Source organism: Bos javanicus, chromosome 3 (genome assembly GCF_032452875.1).
Source record: "Bos javanicus breed banteng chromosome 3, ARS-OSU_banteng_1.0, whole genome shotgun sequence".
Classification (NCBI taxonomy): Eukaryota; Metazoa; Chordata; class Mammalia; order Artiodactyla; family Bovidae; genus Bos; species Bos javanicus.
The window spans coordinates 44,643,031-44,665,850 of NC_083870.1; the positions used below are offsets into that span (position 1 = coordinate 44,643,031).

At 40.1% G+C, this 22,820-nt stretch overlaps 2 protein-coding genes across 5 annotated transcripts in view; both read left to right on the top strand.

Annotated features, from left to right (window-relative positions):
• Positions 1-22,820, top strand: part of PLPPR5 (phospholipid phosphatase related 5) — a 135,950-nt gene that overhangs the window by 73,037 nt on the left and 40,093 nt on the right. For all 4 annotated transcript variants that reach the window (XM_061411107.1, XM_061411109.1, XM_061411111.1 and 1 more), the window contains exon 4: positions 16,708-16,884. In XM_061411107.1, the coding sequence (XP_061267091.1) occupies positions 16,708-16,884 (177 nt within the window). The remainder of the gene's footprint in view (positions 1-16,707; positions 16,885-22,820) is intronic.
• LOC133244238 (zinc finger CCCH domain-containing protein 15-like) lies at positions 2,395-4,135 on the top strand. Its single transcript, XM_061411106.1, has one exon. The coding sequence runs from the start codon at positions 2,477-2,479 to the stop codon at positions 3,755-3,757; it is 1,281 nt and encodes a 426-aa protein (XP_061267090.1). The 5' UTR covers positions 2,395-2,476; the 3' UTR covers positions 3,758-4,135.

Consider the following 22,820-nt stretch of genomic DNA (forward strand, 5'->3'; position numbering starts at 1 on the left):
GAAACAGTGGAAACAGTGTCAGACTTTATTTTTCTGGGCTCCAAAATCACTGTGGACGGTGATTGCAGCCATGAAATTAAAAGATGCTTACTCCTTGGAAGGAAAGTTATGATCAACCTAGACAGCACATTAAAAAGCACAGACATTACTTTGTCAACAAAGGTCTGTCTATTCAAGGCTATGGTTTTTCATGTGGTCATGTATGGATGTGAGAGTTGGACTGTGAAGAAAGTGAGCACCGAAGAATTGATGCTTTTAAACTGTGGTGTTGGAGAAGACTCTTGAGAATCCCTTGGACTGCAGGGAGATCCAACCAGTCCATCCTAAAGGAGATCAGTCCTGGGTGTTCATTGGAAGGACTGATCTGAAACTCCAGTACTTTGGCCACCTCATGGGAAGAGTTGACTCATTGGAAAAGAACCTGATGCTGGGAAAGATTGAGGGCAGGAGGAGAAGGGGATGACAGAGGATAAGATCATGGCATCATCGACTTGATGGACATGGGTTTGAGTGGACTCCAGGAGCTGGTGATGGACGGGGAGGCCTGGCGTGCTGCGGTTCATGGGGTCGCAAAGAGTCGGACACGACTGAGCGACTGGACTGAACTGAACTGAAAAGATATAGATAACTATTGTTGGACAGAGCACAAGTGTCCTAAAAAATGATTTTATGTGCAGTACCCAACTCCAACCAATATGATAGATAAATTAATAAGATAGCAATAAATGCTGAAATGAGGACAATATTTTTGAATATTAACTGATATAATTTTCATTTCCTTTGGATCATGGTGCTGTTGTCTAGGTCGGCATTATATAGTAGAAATACAAATAAATCACATAAATGATTGTTAATTTCCTAATAGTCATATTTTTAAAAAGCAAAAAGTTAAATTAATTTTTGAAATATATTTTGTTTAACCAAGTACGTCCAAATTTTAACATTTCAACCTGTATCAATATAAAAAGTATTAATGAAATATTTTGCATTCCTTTTTCTGCAAAATTTTCAAAATTCAGGGTCTATTTGACTCATAATGCATCTCAGTTCTGATACTACATTTTCATCTTAAGTATTTGCTCTCTATTTAGGTTTCATAAAACTTACAGTGTAAAAGTACGAGCACATAACCAATTTATTCCAAATATATTTAAAAGTTTTCTAATAATCAAAGCAAGTGCCAGTTTTAAAATTTAAATTAAAAAATGCAGTCCTTTTTTCCCACTATCCATATTTCCAGTGCTCAATAGTTCTAATTAGTGGCTTCTATACTGTACAACATAGCCCTAGGATTTCTCATCTGTTATTCAGTGTCTCAGAGAAGAACATGCCATAAGAGAAAGGTCAACATCTCTCCTCCAATTTCCTGTCCTCTAGCTCCTGGAAGCCCCCACTCCACTCTCCGCATGTATGAGTTTGACTATTTTAGATTGCATATATGGGTTAGATCTTGCAATATTTGTCTTTTCTTGACTGGCATATTTCACTTAGCATAATGTCCTTCAGGTTGATTTGTGTTATCTCAAATGATAGGACTTTCTACTTTTTAATACTGAATAGTATTGTATCTATACACACCACACAGATTTAATATATAGCAATGTAACTATAGTTTACAATACAGTATTGTAGACTTGAAGCTTGCTTAGAGAGTAGGTAGATCTTAGATGTTCTCACCACACACATACACACAAAATGGTAACTATGTGAGGTAACAGCTATGTTAATCAGCTTGACTGTACTGATTACTTCTCTCACATTGCAGAAAGGGGGACCTCTTCCAGGGCCTGAGAATGGGCTTTTGTCTAACACTCAAAAATGAATTGTCTGAGGAGACACACATACTAACGAAAAAGAGACTTTTTTGGGAAGGGGCGTCCCAGCAGAGAACAGCAGGGTGAGGGAACTCAGCTGGACTGCTCTGCCACTTGGTTCACAGTCTTGAGTTTTATCATAATAGGATGAGTTTTCAGGTTGTCTCTGGCCGGTCATTCTGGCTCAGGGGCCTTCCTTCTTGGTGGTGTACGAATTGCTCAGCCAAGATGGATTCCAGCAAGGAGGATTCTGGGAGGTTGGTAGGACACGTTGTGTCTTCTTTTGATCCTCCTTAATTCTTGAATTCTTCTGTTTGGTGGTGGCTCGTTAGTTCCATATTCCTTACTAGGACCTCCTGTCATAAAATAACTCATGTAGATAGTTAATATGGTGCCTGGCCAGGATGGGCAGTTTCAATCAATTCTTCCCTTAAAACACATGTAAAAAAGCATCATGTTGTATACCTTAAATATATCCATTTTTAAAATTTGTCGATTAAACCTCAATGTGTGTGTGTGCTCAGTCCCTCAGTTGGGTCTTACTCTTTGCAACCCCATGGACTATAGCCCTCAAGATGCCTCTGGCTCTTCCTACCGCGGGGCCAGAGTCCCTGAGGGAGTCCAGCTGCGCTTAAGTCTGGCCGGCACGACCTGTCTCCGCAATGCCCCCCAAGAAACAGGCTCAGGCCGGGGGCAGCAAAAAGGCGGAGCAGAAAAAGAAGGAGAAGATTATCGAAGACAAAACTTTTGGTCTGAAGAATAAGAAAGGAGCAAAGCAACAGAAGTTTATCAAGGCTGTCACTCATCAAGTTAAATTTGGTCAACAGAATCCACGTCAGGTAGCACAAAGTGAAGCTGAAAAGAAGTTGAAGAAAGATGACAAGAAGAAAGAATTGCAAGAGCTAAATGAGTTGTTCAAACCTGTAGTTGCTGCTCAAAAAATAAGTAAAGGTGCAGATCCCAAATCCGTAGTATGTGCATTCTTCAAGCAAGGACAGTGTACTAAAGGAGATAAGTGTAAGTTCTCTCATGACTTGACTCTGGAGAGAAAATGTGAAAAGCGAAGTGTTTACATTGATGCAAGAGATGAAGAACTTGAGAAAGATACTATGGATAATTGGGATGAGAAAAAACTGGAAGAAGTTGTGAACAAGAAGCACGGTGAGGCGGAAAAGAAAAAACCAAAAACTCAAATAGTGTGCAAGCATTTCCTTGAAGCTATTGAAAACAACAAATACGGCTGGTTTTGGATGTGTCCTGGAGGGGGTGATATTTGCATGTATCGTCATGCACTGCCTCCTGGATTTGTCTTGAAAAAAGATAAAAAGAAAGAAGAGAAAGAAGATGAAATTTCATTAGAAGATCTAGTTGAAAGAGAGCATTCTGCCCTAGGTCCAAACGTTACCAAAATCACTCTAGAATCTTTTCTTGCATGGAAGAGAAGAAAAAGACAAGAAAAGATTGATAAACTTGAACAAGATATAGAAAGAAGGAAAGCAGACTTCAAAGCTGGGAAAGCATTAGTGATCAGTGGTCGTGAGGTGTTTGAATTTCGTCCTGAACTGGTTGACGATGATGATGAGGAAGCAGATGATACCCGTTACACCCAGGGAACAGGTGGTGATGAGGTTGATGATTCAGTGAGTGTAAATGACATAGATTTAAGCCTGTACATCCCAAGAGATGTAGATGAGACAGGTATTACTGTAGCCAGTCTTGAAAGATTCAGCACATATACTTCAGAAAAGGATGAAAACAAATTAAGTGAAGCTTCCGGAGGTACGGCTGAAAATGGTGAGAGAAGTGATTTGGAAGAGGACAACGAAGGGGAAGGACAGGAAAATGGAGCCATCGATGCTGTTCCTGTTGATGAAAATCTGTTTACTGGGGAAGATTTGGATGAACTAGAAGAAGAATTAAACACACTTGATTTAGAAGAATGACACCAAACGAGTCAATGAAAAAATTGAGCCAGCTCAGCAGGAGTTGAAATTGACTACATTAATTTTTTTCCACCTAAAACTCTTCAACAGGATGTTTGTTTCCCATACTGATTCTGGAGGGCTTAGTTCCTCCAAAAAAGGAATATTCTCCCTACATCTTGTTTTCTGACTTTGGCTACATCTCATAGTAAGTTCAGAGTAGTTCATGATAAATTAAAGATAAATGGTCATTGCAGGAAATGATTGATTATTGTAATTGTCTACTCAAGTAGGAAGTGTAAACTACTTTTCCAGCTTTTGATTTTCATTGGGCATGTGTTGTTATAAGGACAACATAAATTTAAATTACCCTTCATTTAATGCAATTTTTAATGAGTGATTCTATTTCCTTTGTATTTATATGTTTAAAAGACTTCCTAAGATATGAGCCTGTACTTCATCAAGGAAACTGCGTATGCAGGTTCAGTATTATATATCTTTGGACAATTAGATGGTCATTTAAAATGAAACTTCATTAATCTGACAGGATGAACTGCAATGCCCTGTGTTAAACTGTTTGAAACTACTCCCTTTTCTTTTTTTGCCAATAAAGTTGTTAATAAAAACAGTGATACAATGAATTCCAAAAAAAAAGATGCCTCTGTCAATTGGATTCTCCAGGCAAGTATACTGGGAGTAGGTTGCCATTTCCTACTCCAGGGGATCTTCCCGACCCAGAGATCAATCCCCTGTGTCTTACATCTCCTGCATTAGTGGGTGAATTATTTAACACTGTGCCACCCTATTCCTCAATAAAACTGAAAAAAGAGAGAGATGGGCCAATACCAATCAGAAAAGGAAGGTGGTGTTTGGTTTCAATAGTCAAGTCTCATTTGTCCTAAGAGAACAGGAATTTCTAAATTCCAAAGCTACCTTTACATACCAAAAGCAAAATTTGAAGATTTGTATATATTATTACAAGATAACAATAGAGAGTACACAGAGTATAATATAAAAAGGATGGTGCAACCATACCTGGGAGTGGACGGTGCCATCTCTTTGCCAAGAAGTGGGAGGACTGGAGGAGAGAAAAGGGTAGAATGGCAGGTATAAGCATTTGGGTGAGCACCCTTGGTTTAGAAACCCTTAGAAGGGAGTTGACCACCAGATTACAGATACTCCAAAAAGGTTGAAGAGGAAACAGAAAGTAGATGGGCTTATGTCTGTTTTCTGCCATGAAACTGGGAGAGCTTAACCTCAGGGCAGCCCTGTGGCAGGTGGGTCAAGCAGCACAGCAGATGGTTCTGTGGGAGCCGCAGAAGCTGCATCCAAGCTAGAGAGGGCAGAAAGCCCCAAGGCCAGAAGGGGATGTGCTGAGGACCAGAGTGCGAGTCTAAATGCGCCACGTCAGGGTGGGCCACAGGGACGTTCACAGTGGCAGTTGGGAGGCCTCAGGAGACCCGTGGGAGAAGCACGGTGCGGTAGTAGTGTTAGTCACTCGGTCCTGCCCAACTGTTTGAACCCCGTGCGCTATAGCCTGCCAGGCTCCTCTTCATGGGATTCTCCAGGCAAGAATATTGGAGTGGATTGCCGTTGTGTTTTCCAGAGGATCTTCCCAACCCAGGGTCTCCTGCATTGCAGGCAGATTCTTTACCATCTGAGCTAAAGGGAAGTCAGGGGAGGCGGTTCAGCAGGACAGCCCTGTGGCCACCCTGAGATTGCCTCCTGTCCTCAGGCAGTCTTGAAGGCTTCCAACTGGGCCAGGGTATTTTGCCAGAAAGAGAACAGTGAGAAACTCAGAACAACTGAGCATTTATTCAGGTTTTTCCCCTCCCCCATTCCATTCCTCTCCAGTGTGAGATGGATGCCCGTGATAAAGTTTAGGTCAGTTTGTGGGGTGGGGGTAAGTAAATGCATGCTCCATACAACCTATGCTGTAGTATATTAAAGTATGACTTCAAAACACCACCATTTATTGCACTTTCCCCCCACAGCTCTGAAAAGTCTGAATTAGGTGAACACAAATCTGTCTGGTACAAAGTCCATGGCCTTTCCAACATCACATTACCTTTCATCACAGTTCTATTACAGAAGAATTACACAGCTCCATTCTAATACACAGTTCTATTACCCCATCAGATACATTTCCATTGCAGTTTGGCAAATTTATGATCATTGATAAGTTTGGATACAATAATAAGACAATAATTAGGTCACTGCACACCTGGCTTAATAAGTGAACACTCCATATTTTGTTCAGTGTCTCTGTACCAATTTGCGAATAAGTCTCCAGTAGAGCGTCATGGAATTCCACCCTTAACACTGTCTTGTTATTGGTGATCTGTATGTACTAATGTAACTAATTCAAAAGCAGAGACATTACCTTGCCAACAAATGTCTGTCTAGTCAAGGCTATGGTTTTTCATGTGGTCATGTATGGATGTGAGAGTTGGACTGTGAAGAAGGCTGAGCGCCGAAGAATTGATGCTTTTGAACTGTGGTATTGGAGAAGACTCTTGAGAGTCCCTTGGACTGCAAGGAGATCCAACCAGTCCATTCTGAAGAAGATCAGCCCTGGGATTTCTTTGGAAGGAATGATGCTAAAGCTGAAACTCCAGTACTTTGGCCACCTCATGTGAAGAGTTGACTTATTGGAAAAGACTCTGATGGTGGGAGGGATTGGGGGCAAGAGGAGAAGGGGACGACAGAGGATGAGATGGCTGGATGGTATCACTGACTCGATGGACATGAGTCTGAGTGAACTCCGGGAGCTGGTGATGGACAGGGAGGCCTGGCGTGCTGCGATTCATGGGGTTGCAAAGAGTCGGACACGACTGAGCGACTGAACTGAACTGATGTACTAATGAGAAACTGAGAGAAGGAGAACTAGTTTGATAGATGTCAGCCTCACAGTTCAAAAGGGTTTTGACAAGGTGAAGTGCTATTTTGAAAACAATTATGAAATTTGATTTTTTTGAAAAAAACTCCAGGAATCCAGGATAAGAGGAGCTTGGCAGGGCATTGGTCCATGTGAGGACTACAAACAATATGACCAGAAATGCTATGTAGTTATTTAAAAAACAAAACCAAAATTTAAAAAAAATCTGATTAAAGTAGTCAATACTTGGATATCAGTTTAAAGAATCCAGTTCTAACCTAATTGTGGATTGTAGTTCCATGAGTAAGACTATAGGGTGCAATTCAAATGAACTACTCATTTATGGTCAATTAATCTGTGACAAAGGAGGCAAGACTGTATAGTGGAGAAAAGACAGTCTCTTCAATAAGTGGCACTGGGAAAACTGGATGGCTACAAGTAAAAGAATGAAACTAAACCATTCTCTAATAGTATACACAAAAATAAACTCAAAATGGATTAATGACCTAAATGTAAGACTGGACACTATAAAACTCCTAAAGGAAAACATAGGCAGAACACTCTTTGACATAAATTGCAGCAATATTTTTTTGGATCCATCTCCTAGAGTAATGGAATAAAAACAAAAATAAACAAATGGACCCAATTAAACTTAAAAGCTTTTGCATAGCAAAGGAAACCATAAGCAAAATGAAAAGACAACCTAAGGAATGGGAGAAAATATTTACAAATGATACTACCAACAAGGAATTGATTTTCAAAATATACAAAGAACTCATGTAGCTTAATATCAAAGAATAATCCAATTGAAAAAAAATGGCCAGAAGACATTTCTGCAAAGAAGACATACAATGGCCAACAGGCACATGAAAAGATGCTCGACATTGCTAATTACAAGAGAAATGCAAATCCAGACTACAATGTGGTGTCACTTCACACCAGTCAGAATAGTGGTGATTAAAAAGTCTACAAATACTAAATGCTGGCGAGTGTGTGGAGAAAAGGGAACCCTCCTACACTATTGGTAGGAATGTAAATTGGTGCAGCTGCTATGAAGAATAATATGGGCGTTCCCTAAAAAACTAAACATAGAGTTACCATATGAGCCAGCAATCCCAGTCCTGTGCATACATCCAGAGAAAACTCTAATGTGAAAAGGTGTGTGCACCCCAGTTTTCATAGCAGTACTATTTTCAATAGCTAAGACATGGAAACAACCTCAGTGTCCACTGACAGATGAATGGATAAAGAAGATGTGGTGTATGAACACAATGGAATATTACTTGCCCATTATAAATGAAATGTCATTTGCAGCAATATAGATTATTTTAAGTAAAGTATATCTGGAAAAGAAAGACAAGTGTTATATGATGTCACTTATATGTGAAATCTAAACAATGATATAGATGAGCTTACAGAACAGGAATGGACTCAGAGTGAAGTAAGCCAGAAGGAAAAACACCAATACAGTATACTAACGCATATATATGGAATTTAGAAAGATGGTAACAATAACCTTGTGTACGAGACAGCAAAAGAGACACTGATGTATAGAACAGTCTTATGGACTCTGTGGGAGAGGGAGAGGGTGGGAAGATTTGGGAGAATGGCATTGAAACATGTAAAATATCATGTATGAAACGAGTTGCCAGTCCAGGTTCGATGCACGATAGTGGATGCTTGGGGCTGGTGCACTGGGATGACCCAGAGGGATGGTATGGGGATGGAGGAGGGAGGTGGGTTCAGGATGGGGAACACATGTATACCTGTGATGGATTCATTTTGATATTTGGCAAAACTAACACTATTATGTAAAGTTTAAAAATAAAATAAAATTTAAAAAAAAATTCAAAAAAAAAAAAAATCAATCTATGGTTACCAAAGTGGTTGGCAGAAGGGTGACGGTGAAGGTGAATTAGGAGGTTGGAATTAACATATACACACTTCTATGTTTAAAATAAACAAGGACCTACTGTAAAGCACAGGAAACTATATTCAGTATCATTTGAAACCATATATATATATATGCACTTTTACTGCACCGGGTATCAAGCATTTTGTGTGTGCTTAGTTGCTCAGTCATGTCTGACTCTGTGCAACCCCATGGACTGTAGCCCACCAGGCTCTTTTGTCCATGGGGATTCTCCAGGCAAGAATACTGGAGTGTGGTTGCCATTTCCTCCTCCAGGGGATCTTCCCAACCCAGGGATCAAACCCAGGTCTCCCACATTGCAGGTGGATTCTTTACCATCTGAGCCCTTATATATAAAGAAATATATATAGAAATGGATGGATGAAATCAAGGCCTTTTAGTTTGTAGTAAAGAAAAGGCAAAGGCTAAGAGAGTTCATGATAATTACCTGCAAATAATTAGTGGATCTTTTAAGGAAGAGAACATGAAAGGGAGGGAAAATGGCAAAATAGCGTAAGGAAAAAGTGAAAAAGTATGAAAGCAAGAGAAGAATGTGGGTTTTCCATGCTTAGCCACGATGCTGCCAGAGCCCCGATGATCTCTGCTCACCAGGCAATTCTGCAGCAAAACGTAGTGTAGTCGGTCTGGGTCCTGCTGTATTCTCCAGTCTGACGTGACTGAACCGCTGCAGTACTAAGAGCTTACTGTGCACTATCGCTGTGCTAAGTACTTTACCTGTATTATGTCATTTAATTCTTTCCACACTGCCTGGTAATATTTCTATCATTTGCATTTTATGCATCAGATCAGATCAGTCGCTCAGTCGTGTCCGACTCTTTGCGACCCCATGAATCGCAACACGCCAGGCCTCCCTGTCCATCTCCAACTCCCGGAGTTCACTCAGACTCACGGCCATTGAGTCAGTGATGCCATCCAGCCATCTCATCCTCTGTTGTCCCCTTCTTCTCTTGCCCCCAATCCCTCCCAGCATCAGAGTCTTTTCCAATGAGTCAACTCTTCGCATGAGGTGGCCAAAGTACTGGAGTTTCAGCTTGAGCATCATTCCTTCCAAAGAAATCCCAGGGCTGATCTCCTTCAGAATGGACTGGTTAGATCTCCTTGCAGTCCAAGGGACTCTCAAGAGTCTTCTCCAACACCACGGTTCAAAAGCATCAATTCTTCGGTGCTCAGCCTTCTTCACAGTCCAACTCTCACATCCATACATGACCACATGAAAAACCATAGCCTTGACTAGATGAACCTTTGTTGGCAAAGTAATGTCTCTGCTTTTGAATATGCTATGTAGGTTGGTCATAACTTTCCTTCCAAGGAGTAAGCATCTTTTAATTTCATGGCTGCAGTCACCATCTGTAGTGATTTTGGAGCCCAGAAAAATAAAGTCTGACACTTTTTCCACTGTTACCCCATATATTTCCCATAAAGTTATGGGGCTGGATGCCATGATCTTCGTTTTCTGAATGTTGAGCTTTAAGCCAACTTTTTCACTCTCCACTTTCACTTTCATCAAGAGGCTTTTGAGATCCTCTTCACTTTCTGCCATAAGGGTGGTGTCATCTGCATATCTGAAGTTATTGATATTTCTCCTGGCAATCTTGATTCCAGCTTGTGTCTCTTCCAGTCCAGCGTTTCTCATGATGTACTCTGCATAGAAGTTAAATAAACAGGATGACAATATACAGCCTTGACGAACTCCTTTTCCTATTTGGAACCAGTCTGTTGTTTCATGTCCAGTTCTAACTGTTGCTTCCTGACCTGCATACAAATTTCTCAAGAGGCAGATCAGGTGGTCTGGTATTCCCATCTCTTTCAGAATTTTCCACAGTTTATTGTGATCCACACAGTCAAAGGCTTTGGCATAGTCAATAAAGCAGAAAAAGATGCTTTTCTGGAACTCTCTTGCTTTTTCCATGATCCAGCAGATGTTGGCAGTTTGATCTCTGGTTCCTCTGCCTTTTCTAAAACCAGCTTGAACATCAGGAAGTTCACAGTTCACGTATTGCTGAAGCCTGGCTTGGAGACTTTTGAGCATTACTTTACTAGCGTGTGAGATGAGTGCAATTGTGCGGTAATTTGAGCATTGTTTGGCATTGCCTTTCTTTGGGATTGGAATGAAAACTGACCTTTTCTAGTCCTGTGGCCACTGCTGAGTTTTCCCAATTTGCTGGCATACTGAGTGCAGCACTTCCACAGCATCATCTTTCAGGATTTGGAATAGCTCAACTGGAATTCCATCACCTCCACTAGCTTTGTTTGTAGTGATGCTTTCTGAGGCCCACTTGACTTCACATTCCAGGATGTCTGGCTCTAGGTCAGTGATCACACCATCATGATTATCTGGGTCGTGAAGATCTTTTTTGTACAATTCTTCTGTGTATTCTTGCCATCTCTTCTTAATATCTTCTGCTTCTGTTAGGTCCATACCATTTCTGTCCTTTATCGAGCTCATCTTTGCATGAAATGTTCCTTTGGTATCTCTGATTTTCTTGAAGAGACCCCTAGTCTTTCCCATTCTGTTGTTTTCCTCTAGTTCTTTGCATTGATCGCTGAAGAAGGCTTTCTTATCTCTTCTTGCTATTCTTTGGAACTCTGCATTCAGATGTTTATATCTTTCCCTTTCTCCTTTGCTTTTCGCTTCTCTTCTTTTCACAGCTATTTAATGCATAACGAGTTCAAAATAGGTTGAATAACTTGTTTAAGTAAGTGGCAGAGCTGGGACTCAACCCAAAACTCTTTGATTCTAGAGCAAGTGATCTAATCACTGGGCCACAGTTCTTTTTATAGGTCATTTTTACAAATTCCAGTCCATTTATTCATTCACACATGAAGCAGATATTGATTCATTATAGTAGTTTTCTTTTTAAACCATGACAAAGTACCACAAACATAGGGGCTTAAAAACAACCCAAAGTTATAATCCTAGAGTTCTGTAGATCTGAAGCCCAGTGTGGTCTCACTGGGCTAAACTGAAGGTTTCAGCCTGGCTGCATCCCTTCAAGAGGCTCTAAAGAGAATTTATATCTTACCTTTCCAGATGTCAGAGGATATCTGAATTCCTTGGTTAGTGGCTCCCTTTCTCCATCATCAAAGACAATAGCATAGCATCTTCAGGTCTCTTTCTGACTAAAGCTAGGGAAGGTTATCCACTTTTAAACACTCATGTGATTAGGTGACCTATTCGCAGGTTCCCAGGATTAGAGCTTCAGCATTGTTAGAGAGCTAATATTCTTTGTATCACAGGTCCATTCTGTGATAGAAAGTTCAAGTTTTGATTCAGGCAATATGAGATAGGAGGAGAAGGACAATAGCAAGTAAACAAATGCATATGCAAGACATTTTCTGATAGTGATGTGTATTTTCTGACAAAAGTTCAAAATTTCACTTTCCCCCAAGCATGCCGTTTATACATTCACTCATTCAACATTTTTGAGTACCTTCTATGTAAAAGGAGTTCTGTGCATTTCAAGTGGGCTTCCTTGGTGACTCAGTGGTAAAAGAATCTACCTGCCAATTCAGGAGACACGGATTTGATCCCTGGGTTGGAAAGATCCCATGGAGAAGGAAATGGCAACCCACTCTAATATTCTTGCCTGGGAAATCTCATAAACAGATGAGTCTGGTGGGCTGTAGTCCACGGGATCACAAAGGAGTTGGACTTGACTTAGTGACTAAACCATGACAACAGCAATGAATTTCAGATAGAATTGTGAATGGACAGAGGTTTTACTCTGATGGAATATTCTCATAGAGGCAACAGATAAGCATACATACACAAAATAGAGAACATGATTTTTAGATAGTGGCAAATGCTATGAGGGAAATACTCCATGCTCATTCTCCTGTACCTTTGCATTTTTCATGTATTCCCTCTTTTATTTAGTTTAATATTTATTTCAAGCGCTTACAGTGTTTCAGGCAAAGTACTAACTAAGCACAAGGTTTACAGTACAGAACACAGATCTGGCTTATATGTCATTAGTGTAGTGAAGGGAACAAATTAGTATAAAACATGCATTGCGGTGAGTGCTGTGGGGATGATGCAGGTATTGGGAGACATACAGGGGGCCATGGGTGCTCTGCCTGGGTCTAGGACAACTTTTCCCCCCACTTCCTCTTCACTGAGAACTCATGCTCATCCTTCTGGATATAACCTAGATGGCTTCTCTTTGAATAATAGTTTCAGGTTTATACTAAGTGCTTAACACAAACATTTGTGTTTTTATTTTTGTTTTATAATAGTATTGTTTTTAAAATTACACAGTGCTTTCTCAGTTTACCCAAGAGATCGATGATTATTCTTACAGTTGTGTCCATTCACATTACTACATGACATGGGCATTGTAATTGTGGAGTGAAAGTGTTAAGTCGCTCAGTCATGTCCAGTTCTTTGTGACCCCATGGACTATAGCCCACCAGGCTCTTCGGTCCATAGAATTCTCCAGGCAAGATTACTGGAGTGGGTAGCCATTCCCTTTTCCAGGAGATCTTCCCAATCTAGGGATCAAACCTGGGTTTCCTGCATTGCAGGTAGATTCTTTACTGTCTGAGCCACCAGGGAAGCCTGGGCTTTGTCATTATATTTTAGTAAAAGCACTCAAGTAAGCAAAACCCCTTTATATATGTGTCAATTATTGTATACAATGTAGAAACAAGGGAAAAGGTGTTGAAGAATATACCCCAGCTGTTAGCAGATAGCAAATGACCAGTTTTGGCTTTCTGCATTTGGGCAAATAGACATTTGTGGGATGGATGAATAAGAACTGCCCAATTATGGCTAAATAGCTTGGCTTATAAGGTAGCGAGCATCCACTGAGGACTGAACAGATACCATGCTGCTCAAATCATACACCCTTCTGTTTGTGTTTTATTTTAGTTACATTTTGACATCTGGTTAACCTAGATGGTTTCATAACTGAATTAAAAACCAGGAGAGCATAAATAATCAATTTCTGTCCTGCATCCAACTTGCTTAATAGTTTCTTATGCCATAATTTCCTTTTCTGCAAATTAGGGATAATAGACCTTCTGAAAGGATAACACAATTAGACTGGTTAAAAGGCAGTCATATTCATAAGTACTAGGGAACCAGAAAGTTTTCTAGTATGTATAAGTGAAAACTGAAAATTTTCTTTTGTGACATCCATGCCAACTGAAAAAAATCTGTGCATTATAAAGGATTATGATCCACTTTAAAGTTGAAAGTATTTGAACAAATGTCACCCTTCTTTCATAACCCTTTGCATTCAGTTTTCTTCTCTTCTGGTTCTGGACATTAAGTGGGGATCTGTTGGAAGAAGAGCAAAATCTCAGGCTATTCCTATTATAGAAGCTCCTTCATGAGTTTGCATAGTGACCAGGCTGTATCCTGGGGCCGCTTATAAACAATACTTGAGTCATACAACTTAGGAATGAATTGAAATTTAAGCGAAACTTAAGAGGATCATAGCCCAAGCTCAAGGATTACTAATAAGCCAACACAACTTGGACAAGTAAGGCCTGAGCTCTATCTGAGGTGGCCTCTGGAGATGAAGGAGAAGGCAAATACTTTCCAAAGTCATATAGATTCTATAGAAGATTTTCTACACAAACCACACTTATACCATTTCCTACTTCTCCCTAATAGTAGAGTACTGATGTAGCCTCACCCCTATGTGCTCTGGTAGCCTTCTTTCCCCTGTTTTTAATTTTATTTCTCTTGCATTCACTGATACTTAGTTTATGTCCGCTGGCCATTTTTTTCCAGGCAAGAAATTAATCAAGAGAGAAAGGAAGGGTGGAGGCACCAAAATGCTCTATCCTTACTTCCCTTTGACATCTCTCTTTCTCAAAAGTACCACCCTCAGTAGTCAAATTGTGTATTCTTTATAATAAGCTTTATCTTGAGTCAATTTTTTTATCTGTCAAATGAAGGTAATGATGATATCTTACAGTTATTTTGAGGACTTAATAAGTAAAATGCTTAGAACTTTGTCTTGAACAGACATCGCTCATGAAAATCATAGCTCTAATGATTATTAGCATATTAATATTATTCAGTTATCATTTCATATTCATTTTGTTTTAATGAGGATGGTTGTCTTTTAGTGTTCTGACAGATATGAAGAAATGCAAAGGTAAGAAGTCAGTAGTGAGTCAGAAAATCTCACTAGCAGCTTAAATTTCACTCCCTGTTTATATGCGTGAGTCAAATAAGAAACTACTCTACTAGATGCATCACTGGAAACCTGAAGTGGTGTGATATTCTTGTCTTCTTACTCATGTGGGCAGATCTCTTTAATATATTCTCTTGGAATGGCAAAAGCATCCTTTTCTCTTCTCATCTCCTCCTATTTCTCTCTCATGTCTACTTATTCTTCTTAACTGAGATTATTCAGCTCTTCTAAGCACAGGCTTAGAATACACAGACATAGCTCTGAAGGTCATATGCCAAAATGAAGATAATCCAGCTTTTTAAATTTATTTCCTAGAGTATTGAGACCTAAGATAGTTTGCAAAAGGCTAGGACTTGGCTAGATAGAAACCTTGTATCATATGAACTGTTTAAATATTCATAGTGTGTACTGGCAGCTAACAGGGCTACAAACTTTGCCCAGAAAAAAAAAAAAAAAGAATTACTGAATTTCATAGCATCCAAAAATGGCTGCCATGGACTAAAAGCTTAAGTGCTGATTTTGGTTTAATCTCTTAGTCAAATATATATATTTTTTATTCAACTGAGGACAATAGGCAAGTGGTTATATGCATTTGTAAGTATTTTTCTGACTATATTATCAGTATCAGATTCTGACATTAATGTCATAAAAACTTATTGTACTGTGAAAGCCATCTCTTTAATAATTACTAGTGACTTGAAATAGGGGCTTCCCTGATGGCCCAGACAGCAAAGAATCCTCCTGCAATATAGGAGACTAGGGTTCAATGCCTGCGTCAGGAAGGTTCCTCAGGAGAAGGGAACGGCCACCTCCTCCAGTGTTCTTGTTGGAGTATCCCAAGAACAGAGGAGCCTGGCAAGCTACAGTCCTTGGGGTCACAAAGAATTGGACACAACTGAGCAACTAAACACACACACGGTGACTTGAAATAACTGACACATTCCTTCACAGTCAACAGATTCACTTCTATAGAAATGCATATAGGAAATTATGAGCAGTTGAGCTATAAAATAAATCAGATTGGGGAAGAACTGCGTTTCTTGACATGGTGTCTCACAACTTGAAAAGATTTCATTCTGTGCAACCAGCTGACACTTACACGTTCTTCATTAGCATATATGAAGATGCCAAAAATGTAGATGTTTACTGCTTATTTTGGTTTAACTGACACATTTCTCCCATATAATTAAGGGTTTTTTTTGTTGTTGTTCTTATACTGGTTGATAAAATTTGTTAAAATATTTTCAAAATTTTAGATAACAGCATAAAAGTAAATGTTTGTACTGTAATGAACTTTAAATTCTTTTTTCCAAGTAAGATCTATTTAGTGAAATCCACTTGATTTTGTTTTTTATAGATATGCTCACAAGTTTGATTTTTATAAAGTATGTGTGCACTCAGTAGCCAGTCCTGTCCAACTCTTTGTAATACTGTGGATTGTAGCCCACCAGGCTCCTCTGTCCATGTGATTTCCCAGGCAAGAATACTGGAGTGGGTTGCCATTTCATCCTCCAGGGGATCTTCCCAACCCAGGGATCAAACCCACACCTCCTGCATCTCCTGCATTGGCAAGCGGATTCTTTACCACTGAGCTGCCTGAGAAGCCCCTTTTTAAAGTGTTCATCCTCTCAATTTGGTATACACAAATGTAAACATTAGAAACATTCATTAGTTTTCCCTTTCCAATAGTATTTATATAAAATGTAAATTCAGATAAAATGAGAGTAAGTAATTAAAAGTTTATGAAAAGTGACTTGGAATGTCTGCAACTCAATATCTTAAATGATTAATGTTACATAAGAATTGACCATTACTTAATATAAGGTAAGTACAATTAACTAATCACTACTTTTAAACTCTACTTTTAAGAAACTTCTTCAAAAAATGTATAAACTGTAGTTAATTATTTGAATTATATAAATATATCGGTTCCTATAAATATGTGTGTACAGATACATGTATAAGGTGTGTATCAAGGAAATACATTCACGCTTTTTGTTTGCTATTTCAGATGTACATTACCAACACAATCAAAGCCAAAGGAACAAGACTTGCTAAGCCCGTTTTATGCCTAGGCTTAATGTGTTTGGCTTTTCTTACTGGACTCAACAGAGTTGCAGAATATCGAAATCATTGGTCTGATGTGATAGCAGGCTTTCTGGTTGGAATATCTATAGCAGTATTTCTTGTAAGTACAAATTTCTTTATATATAATTTATTTCTTAATTAATGTGTATAACCACCTAGTAGACAATACAGGTGTGAATCACTGGGTTTAGCTTTTGAAAGGTGGTCTATGAAATGGAAATACATATGTTTTAAATCACTCATTTCTTTCTTCTCCTTCATTTGTTTTGCCTAAAGTCAGGCTTGGGGTGAAAAGTGCGTATTTTCTACATTTAAAAGTGAAGAGAATATTTTCATGCAAAGTGGAATGGGGCTAAAAAAACACTCATACCTCCCTAGATGTTTTTTCTTTTGAATTTATTTTTTGATTGGAGGAAAATTGCTTTATAATATTGTGTTGGTTTCTGTAGTACAACAATGCAAACCAATCATAATTTATACACACACACACACATATCCCTTTCCTGTTGAGCCTCCCTCCCCAGCCCCCTCATCCCACTCCTCTAGGTAATCACAGAGCACCAGGCTGGGCTCCCTGTGTTATATAACATCTTCCTACTATTTTACACATGATAGCATGTATATGTCAGTGCTACTGTCTCAATTTGTCCTGTCCTGTCTTTCCCACAATGTGTCCACAAGTCTGTTCTTTACATTTGCATTTCATTCCTTCCCTACAAATGGGTTTTTAAGACTGGTTTATTTGAATGTTTAAAAAATTTCCTCAGGGCACTTAGCGTCCTGAAGTATGTAGAGTATCCCAAAGTGCCCTGGTGCCTCCAAACAGCCCTCTCCTGAGCTGCCAAGTCCCAGAACCTGATAACAGGTGAACCTCACTTGTGAGATGAACCGGTCGCCTTCAGTGACTGAAAATCCATGGAGAGTTTCCAAGGCAATATCACTCAAATCAGATTTTGCCAGGGAGTGAAGAGCACACACAGTGACTCCTAATGAGGCAAGCCTGCCATCTCTACTTCTGTGATAAAAATCTCCTTGGACTATTTCTGTAAATTTTAGTTCTGTAGGTTTAGTTGTTTCAATCTGGCTTTCAGTTCAGTTCAGTCGCTCATGTGTTCAACTCTTTGTGACCCCATGAACCAAAACACACCAGGCCTCCCTGTCCATCACCAACTGCCGGAGTTCACCCAAACTCATGTCCATCGAGTCGGTGATGCCATCTACCATCTCATCCTTTGTCGTCCCCTTCTCCTTCTGCCCTCAATCTTTCCCAGCATCAGGGTCTTTTCAAATGAGTCAGCTCTTCACATCAGGTGGCCAAAATATTGGAGTTTCAGCTTTAGCATCAGTCCTTCCAATGAACACCCAGGACTGATCTTTAGGATGGACTGGTTGGATCTCCTTGCAGTCCAAGGGACTCTCAAGAGTCTTCTCCAACACCACAGTTCAAAAGCATCAATTCTTCGGCTTTAGACTTAATTAATCCTTTATAGGTATGGATATGCAACATTTTTGTTGTAGTTGTTGTTTAGTCTCTAAGTCATGTCCAACTCTTTTGTGACCCTATGGACTATAGCCCACCAGGCTCATCTGTCCGTGGGATTTCCCATGCAAGAATACTGGAGTGTGTTGCCATTTCATTCTCCAGGGGACCTTCCTGACCCAGGGATCAAACCAATGTCTCCTGCATTGGCGGGTGAATTCTTTACTGCTGAACCACAGGGAAGCCCGATGTAACATTTTACCTAGATGGAAAAAGGTGTAGACTACTGAATAAATCAAAACGTACTTTTGCATTGACACATTGCAAGAAACAGTTTATATTTTAATTACATTTAAATTGTTTCTCAGGAGTAACTTTCTTTCTTCAGCTTCTTTTCACTAGTTTATAACAGTACATTAAAGCTTATACAAACGTTTCCAGCTACCAATGATTTGCACACTGTTATGTGCCGGGCATTTTATATAGGTTATTTCTTCTAGACTTCTTGTGGTAAAAGTAGTGACTATATCCTGATCCCTTTCTAGACCATTTTCTATTTTTCTTTCTGATGCCTTTCCTTGCTGTGTCCAAGGTCCCTTGGAAACTTAGGCTTACCTTCCCTACCCCCAGAGATATCCTGTAGCCTCATGCAAACAGGGGCCCAAGCATGGCCCCAAACCTTTCCCTTGCTTTCACTTATGACAGTTGAAACAGGCTAACTTTTTATAAAACAAACAAAAAAAATGCTTCACATAAATCCTAAGAAAATAATCATAGGCACAGCAAACAGCATGCCAAAAGTTGAAGCATTAAAGCACTAGTGTCAGATGTAACTGAATTTCAAGTCCATGGGTCTGGAACACCTTGGCTGGTATTTCATCAGGCTTCATCTCCTCCTGTGGCTGTGGCCATCTTCCCTTGACTGCCAGTGAACATCGTGATACCTTGCAAGGTTAAGCCTAGAGCACTCATATCTTCCTTTCGCTTCCTCGTCTGAGAACCATGTGGGGAATGATGAATTGGACTAGGGGTCCCCCTTGAGCTCAAGACCCTCTTACTGCACATATTCAGAACCTTCCATAGGGCCCTTCAACCATTCCCATGCATCCAGGGAAAGGACCTTATAAAAAGGTCATATGGAAGTGCTTTAACCATGTAATGGCTAAACAAGCTTTTATGCATAAAAATAGTGTTTCTGATTTTACTGTGTCATTGTAAAAGTATGTTTTGCTTTATACAATGGTCTCCTCCTATACCCATAGGAGGAGAAGATGAGGTGCCAGCAAAGATGTTCCAGACCCATGGAGCTGAAATACAGTTACATCTGACAATAGTGCTTGTTAAAGCGGCCTGCAAAGGGGTCATAAATATGACTTGGCTTCTCTGGGAATCTGTTTCTGGAGTCAGACAGTAATGGCCAGTCTATTCCCTCAAACATTCCCTCCTTTTCTTCTTTCATGAAACAAACATTTACTGAGACCCTACTCTAATCCAGGCATCGTGCTTGGCACTGGGAATAAGTACATGAAAAGGATACAATCCAGGTACTTAAATAGATTGCAGTCAGGTGGGACGAGATGGACATGAAGAGTTCTATAGAGGATGAACGTAATGGTAGATGTATGGTACATATACTCAAGAGATCTACTCTGTTTGAATTAGGGACAAATCAGAAAGAAGAGACAATATATAAACTTGAAGAGTTTTTAAAGCAGAAAGGTGTGGCTTGGGGCATAAGGAATGAAGGGCAGAGAGCACAGTGCACTGGCAATATGAAACGTATCATAAAATAAGCATGTATGAAGCCCCTAATGTATTCTAGGCCGAAGGCACAGTGTGCATCTGGCACCCAGAAATGATACCAGTCGTCCAAGATGGGTGACAAGAAGGGGAATGAAGAAGCACACAGGGGACACCCTGAGCCTTGTGTGCTATGACAGTAATTTGGGCTCTTGCTTAAAAATGTAGGTGATTTGGCAGCCTCTGTCAGCTCCCAGACAGCTGAAACAGAAAAAGTCTGGTTGAATCTCATCCTCACTATCTACTAAATTTGTGCCCTTAAGCAATTTACCTAACCTCAGTTTCTTCCTCTTTAAAAAAGGTTCAGTTCAGTTCAGTTCAGTCGCTTTGTCGTGTCCGACTCTTTGCAACCCCATGAACTGCAGCACGCGAGGCCTCCCTGTCCATCACCAACTCCCAGAGTTTACCCAAACTCATGTCCATCGAGTTGGTGATGCCATCCAGCCATCTCATTCTCTGTCATCCCTGTCTCCTCCTGCCCCCAATCCCTCCCAGCATCAGGGTCTTTTCCAGTGAGTCAACTCTTCGCATGAGGTGGCCAAAGTATTGGCGTTTCAGCTTCAGCATCAGTCCTTCCAATGAACACCGAGGACCAACTCCTTTAGAATGAACTGGTTGGATCTCCTTGCAGTCCAAGGGACTCTCAAGAGTTTTCTCCGACACCACAGTTCAAAAGTATCAATTCTTCGACGCTCAGCTGTCTTCACAGTCTAACTCTCACATCCATACATGACCACTGGAAAAACCATAGCCATGACTAGATGGACCGTTTGTTGGCAAAGTAATGTGTCTGCTTTTTAATATGCTGTCTAGGTTGGTCATAACCTTCCTTCCAAGGAGTAAGGATCTTTTAATTTCATGGCTGCAATCACCATCTGCAGTGATTTTGGAGCCCCAAAAAATAAAGTCTGACAGTTTCCACTGTTTCCCCATCTATTTCCCATGAAGTGACGGGACCAGATGCCATGATCTTCGTTTTCTGAATGTTGAGCTTTAAGCCAACTTTTTCACTCTCCACTTTCACTTTCATCAAGAGGCTTTTGAGTTCCTCTTCACTTTCTGCCATAAGGGTGGTGTCATCTGCATATCTGAGGTTACTGATATTTCTCCCGGCAATCTTGATTCCAGCTGTGCTTCTTCCAGCCCAGGGTTTCTCATGATGTACTCTGCATAGAAGTTAAATAAGCAGGGTGACAATATACAGCCTTGACGTACTCCTTTTCCTATTTGGAACCAGTCTGTTGTTCCATGTCCAGTTCTAACTGTTGCTTCCTGACCCGCATATAGGTTTCTCAAGAGGCAGGTCAGGTGGTCTGGTATACTCATCTCTTTCAGAATTTCCCACAGTTTATTGTGATCCACACAGTCAAAGGTTTTGGCATAGTCAATAAAGCAGAGATGTTTTTCTGGAACTCTCTTGCTTTTGCGATGATCCAGCGGATGTTGGCAATTTGATCTCTGGTTCCTTGCCTTTTCTAAAACCAGCTTATACATCTGGAAGTTTACAGTTCACATATTGCTGAAGCCTGGCTTGGAGAATTTTGAGCATTGCTTTACTAGTGAGATGAGTGCAATTGTGCGGTAATTTGAGTATTCTTTGGCATTGCCTTTCTTTGGGAATGGAATGAAAACTGACCTTTTCCAGTCCTGTGGCCACTGCTGAGTTTTCCAAATTTGCTGGTATATTGAGTGCAGCACTTTCATAGCATCATCTTTCAGGATTTGGAATAGCTCAACTGGAATTCCATCACCTCCACTAGCTTTGTTCATAGTGATGCTTTCTAAGGCCCACTTGACTTTACATTCCAGGATGTCTGACTCTAGGTGAGTGATCACACCACCGTGATTATCTTGATCTTGAAGATCTTTTTTGTACAGTTCTTCTGTGTATTCTTGCCACCTCTTCTTAATATCTTCTGCTTCTGTTAGGTCCACACCATTTCTGTCCTTTATCGAGCTCATCTTTGCATGAAATGTTCCTTTGGTATTTCTGATTTTCTTGAAGAGATCCCTAGTCTTTCCCATTCTGTTGTTTTCCTCTGTTTCTTTGCATTGATCACTGAAGAAGGCTTTCTTATCTCTCCTTGCTATTCTTTGGAACTCTGCATTCAGATGTTTATATCTTTATTTTTCTCCTTTGCTTTTCACTTCTCTTCTTTTCACAGCTATTTGTAAGGCCTCCTCAGACAGCCATGTTTCTTTTTTTGCATTTGTTTTCCATGGGGATGGTCTTAATCCCTATCTCCTGTACAGTTTCACGAACCTCCGTCCATAGTTCATCAGGCACTCTGTCTGTTAGATCTAGTCCCTTACATCTGTTTCTCACTTCCACTGTGTAGTCATAAGGGATTTGATTTAGGTCATACCTGAATGGGCTAGTGGTTTTCCCTACTTTCTTCAATTTAAGTCTAAATTTGGCAATAAGGAGTTAAATAAGGTTACAGTCTCCTTGAAGGATTGTTATACAGATTGATAATGTGTAAACGAAATGGTGTGTATGTTCAGTGCGTGGCCACATGGATGACTGAAATAATTTTACAAATGAGAGATTGTTTACTTTCAGATGCTTTTACTCTGTGATAAGATTTGTGCTTTAAAAATATGTTTTCTGGAAAATAAAGTTCCAGGTGAGGATAGAGACAAGTTATGCAGATCCAGGGAAGTGGTGGATGGGCCTCTGATTGCACAGAGGGAGGGGAAGCTGGCTGGAGGTGGGATGGTTTGGAAGTTGATGAAACAGTGGAATTGATGAGGAT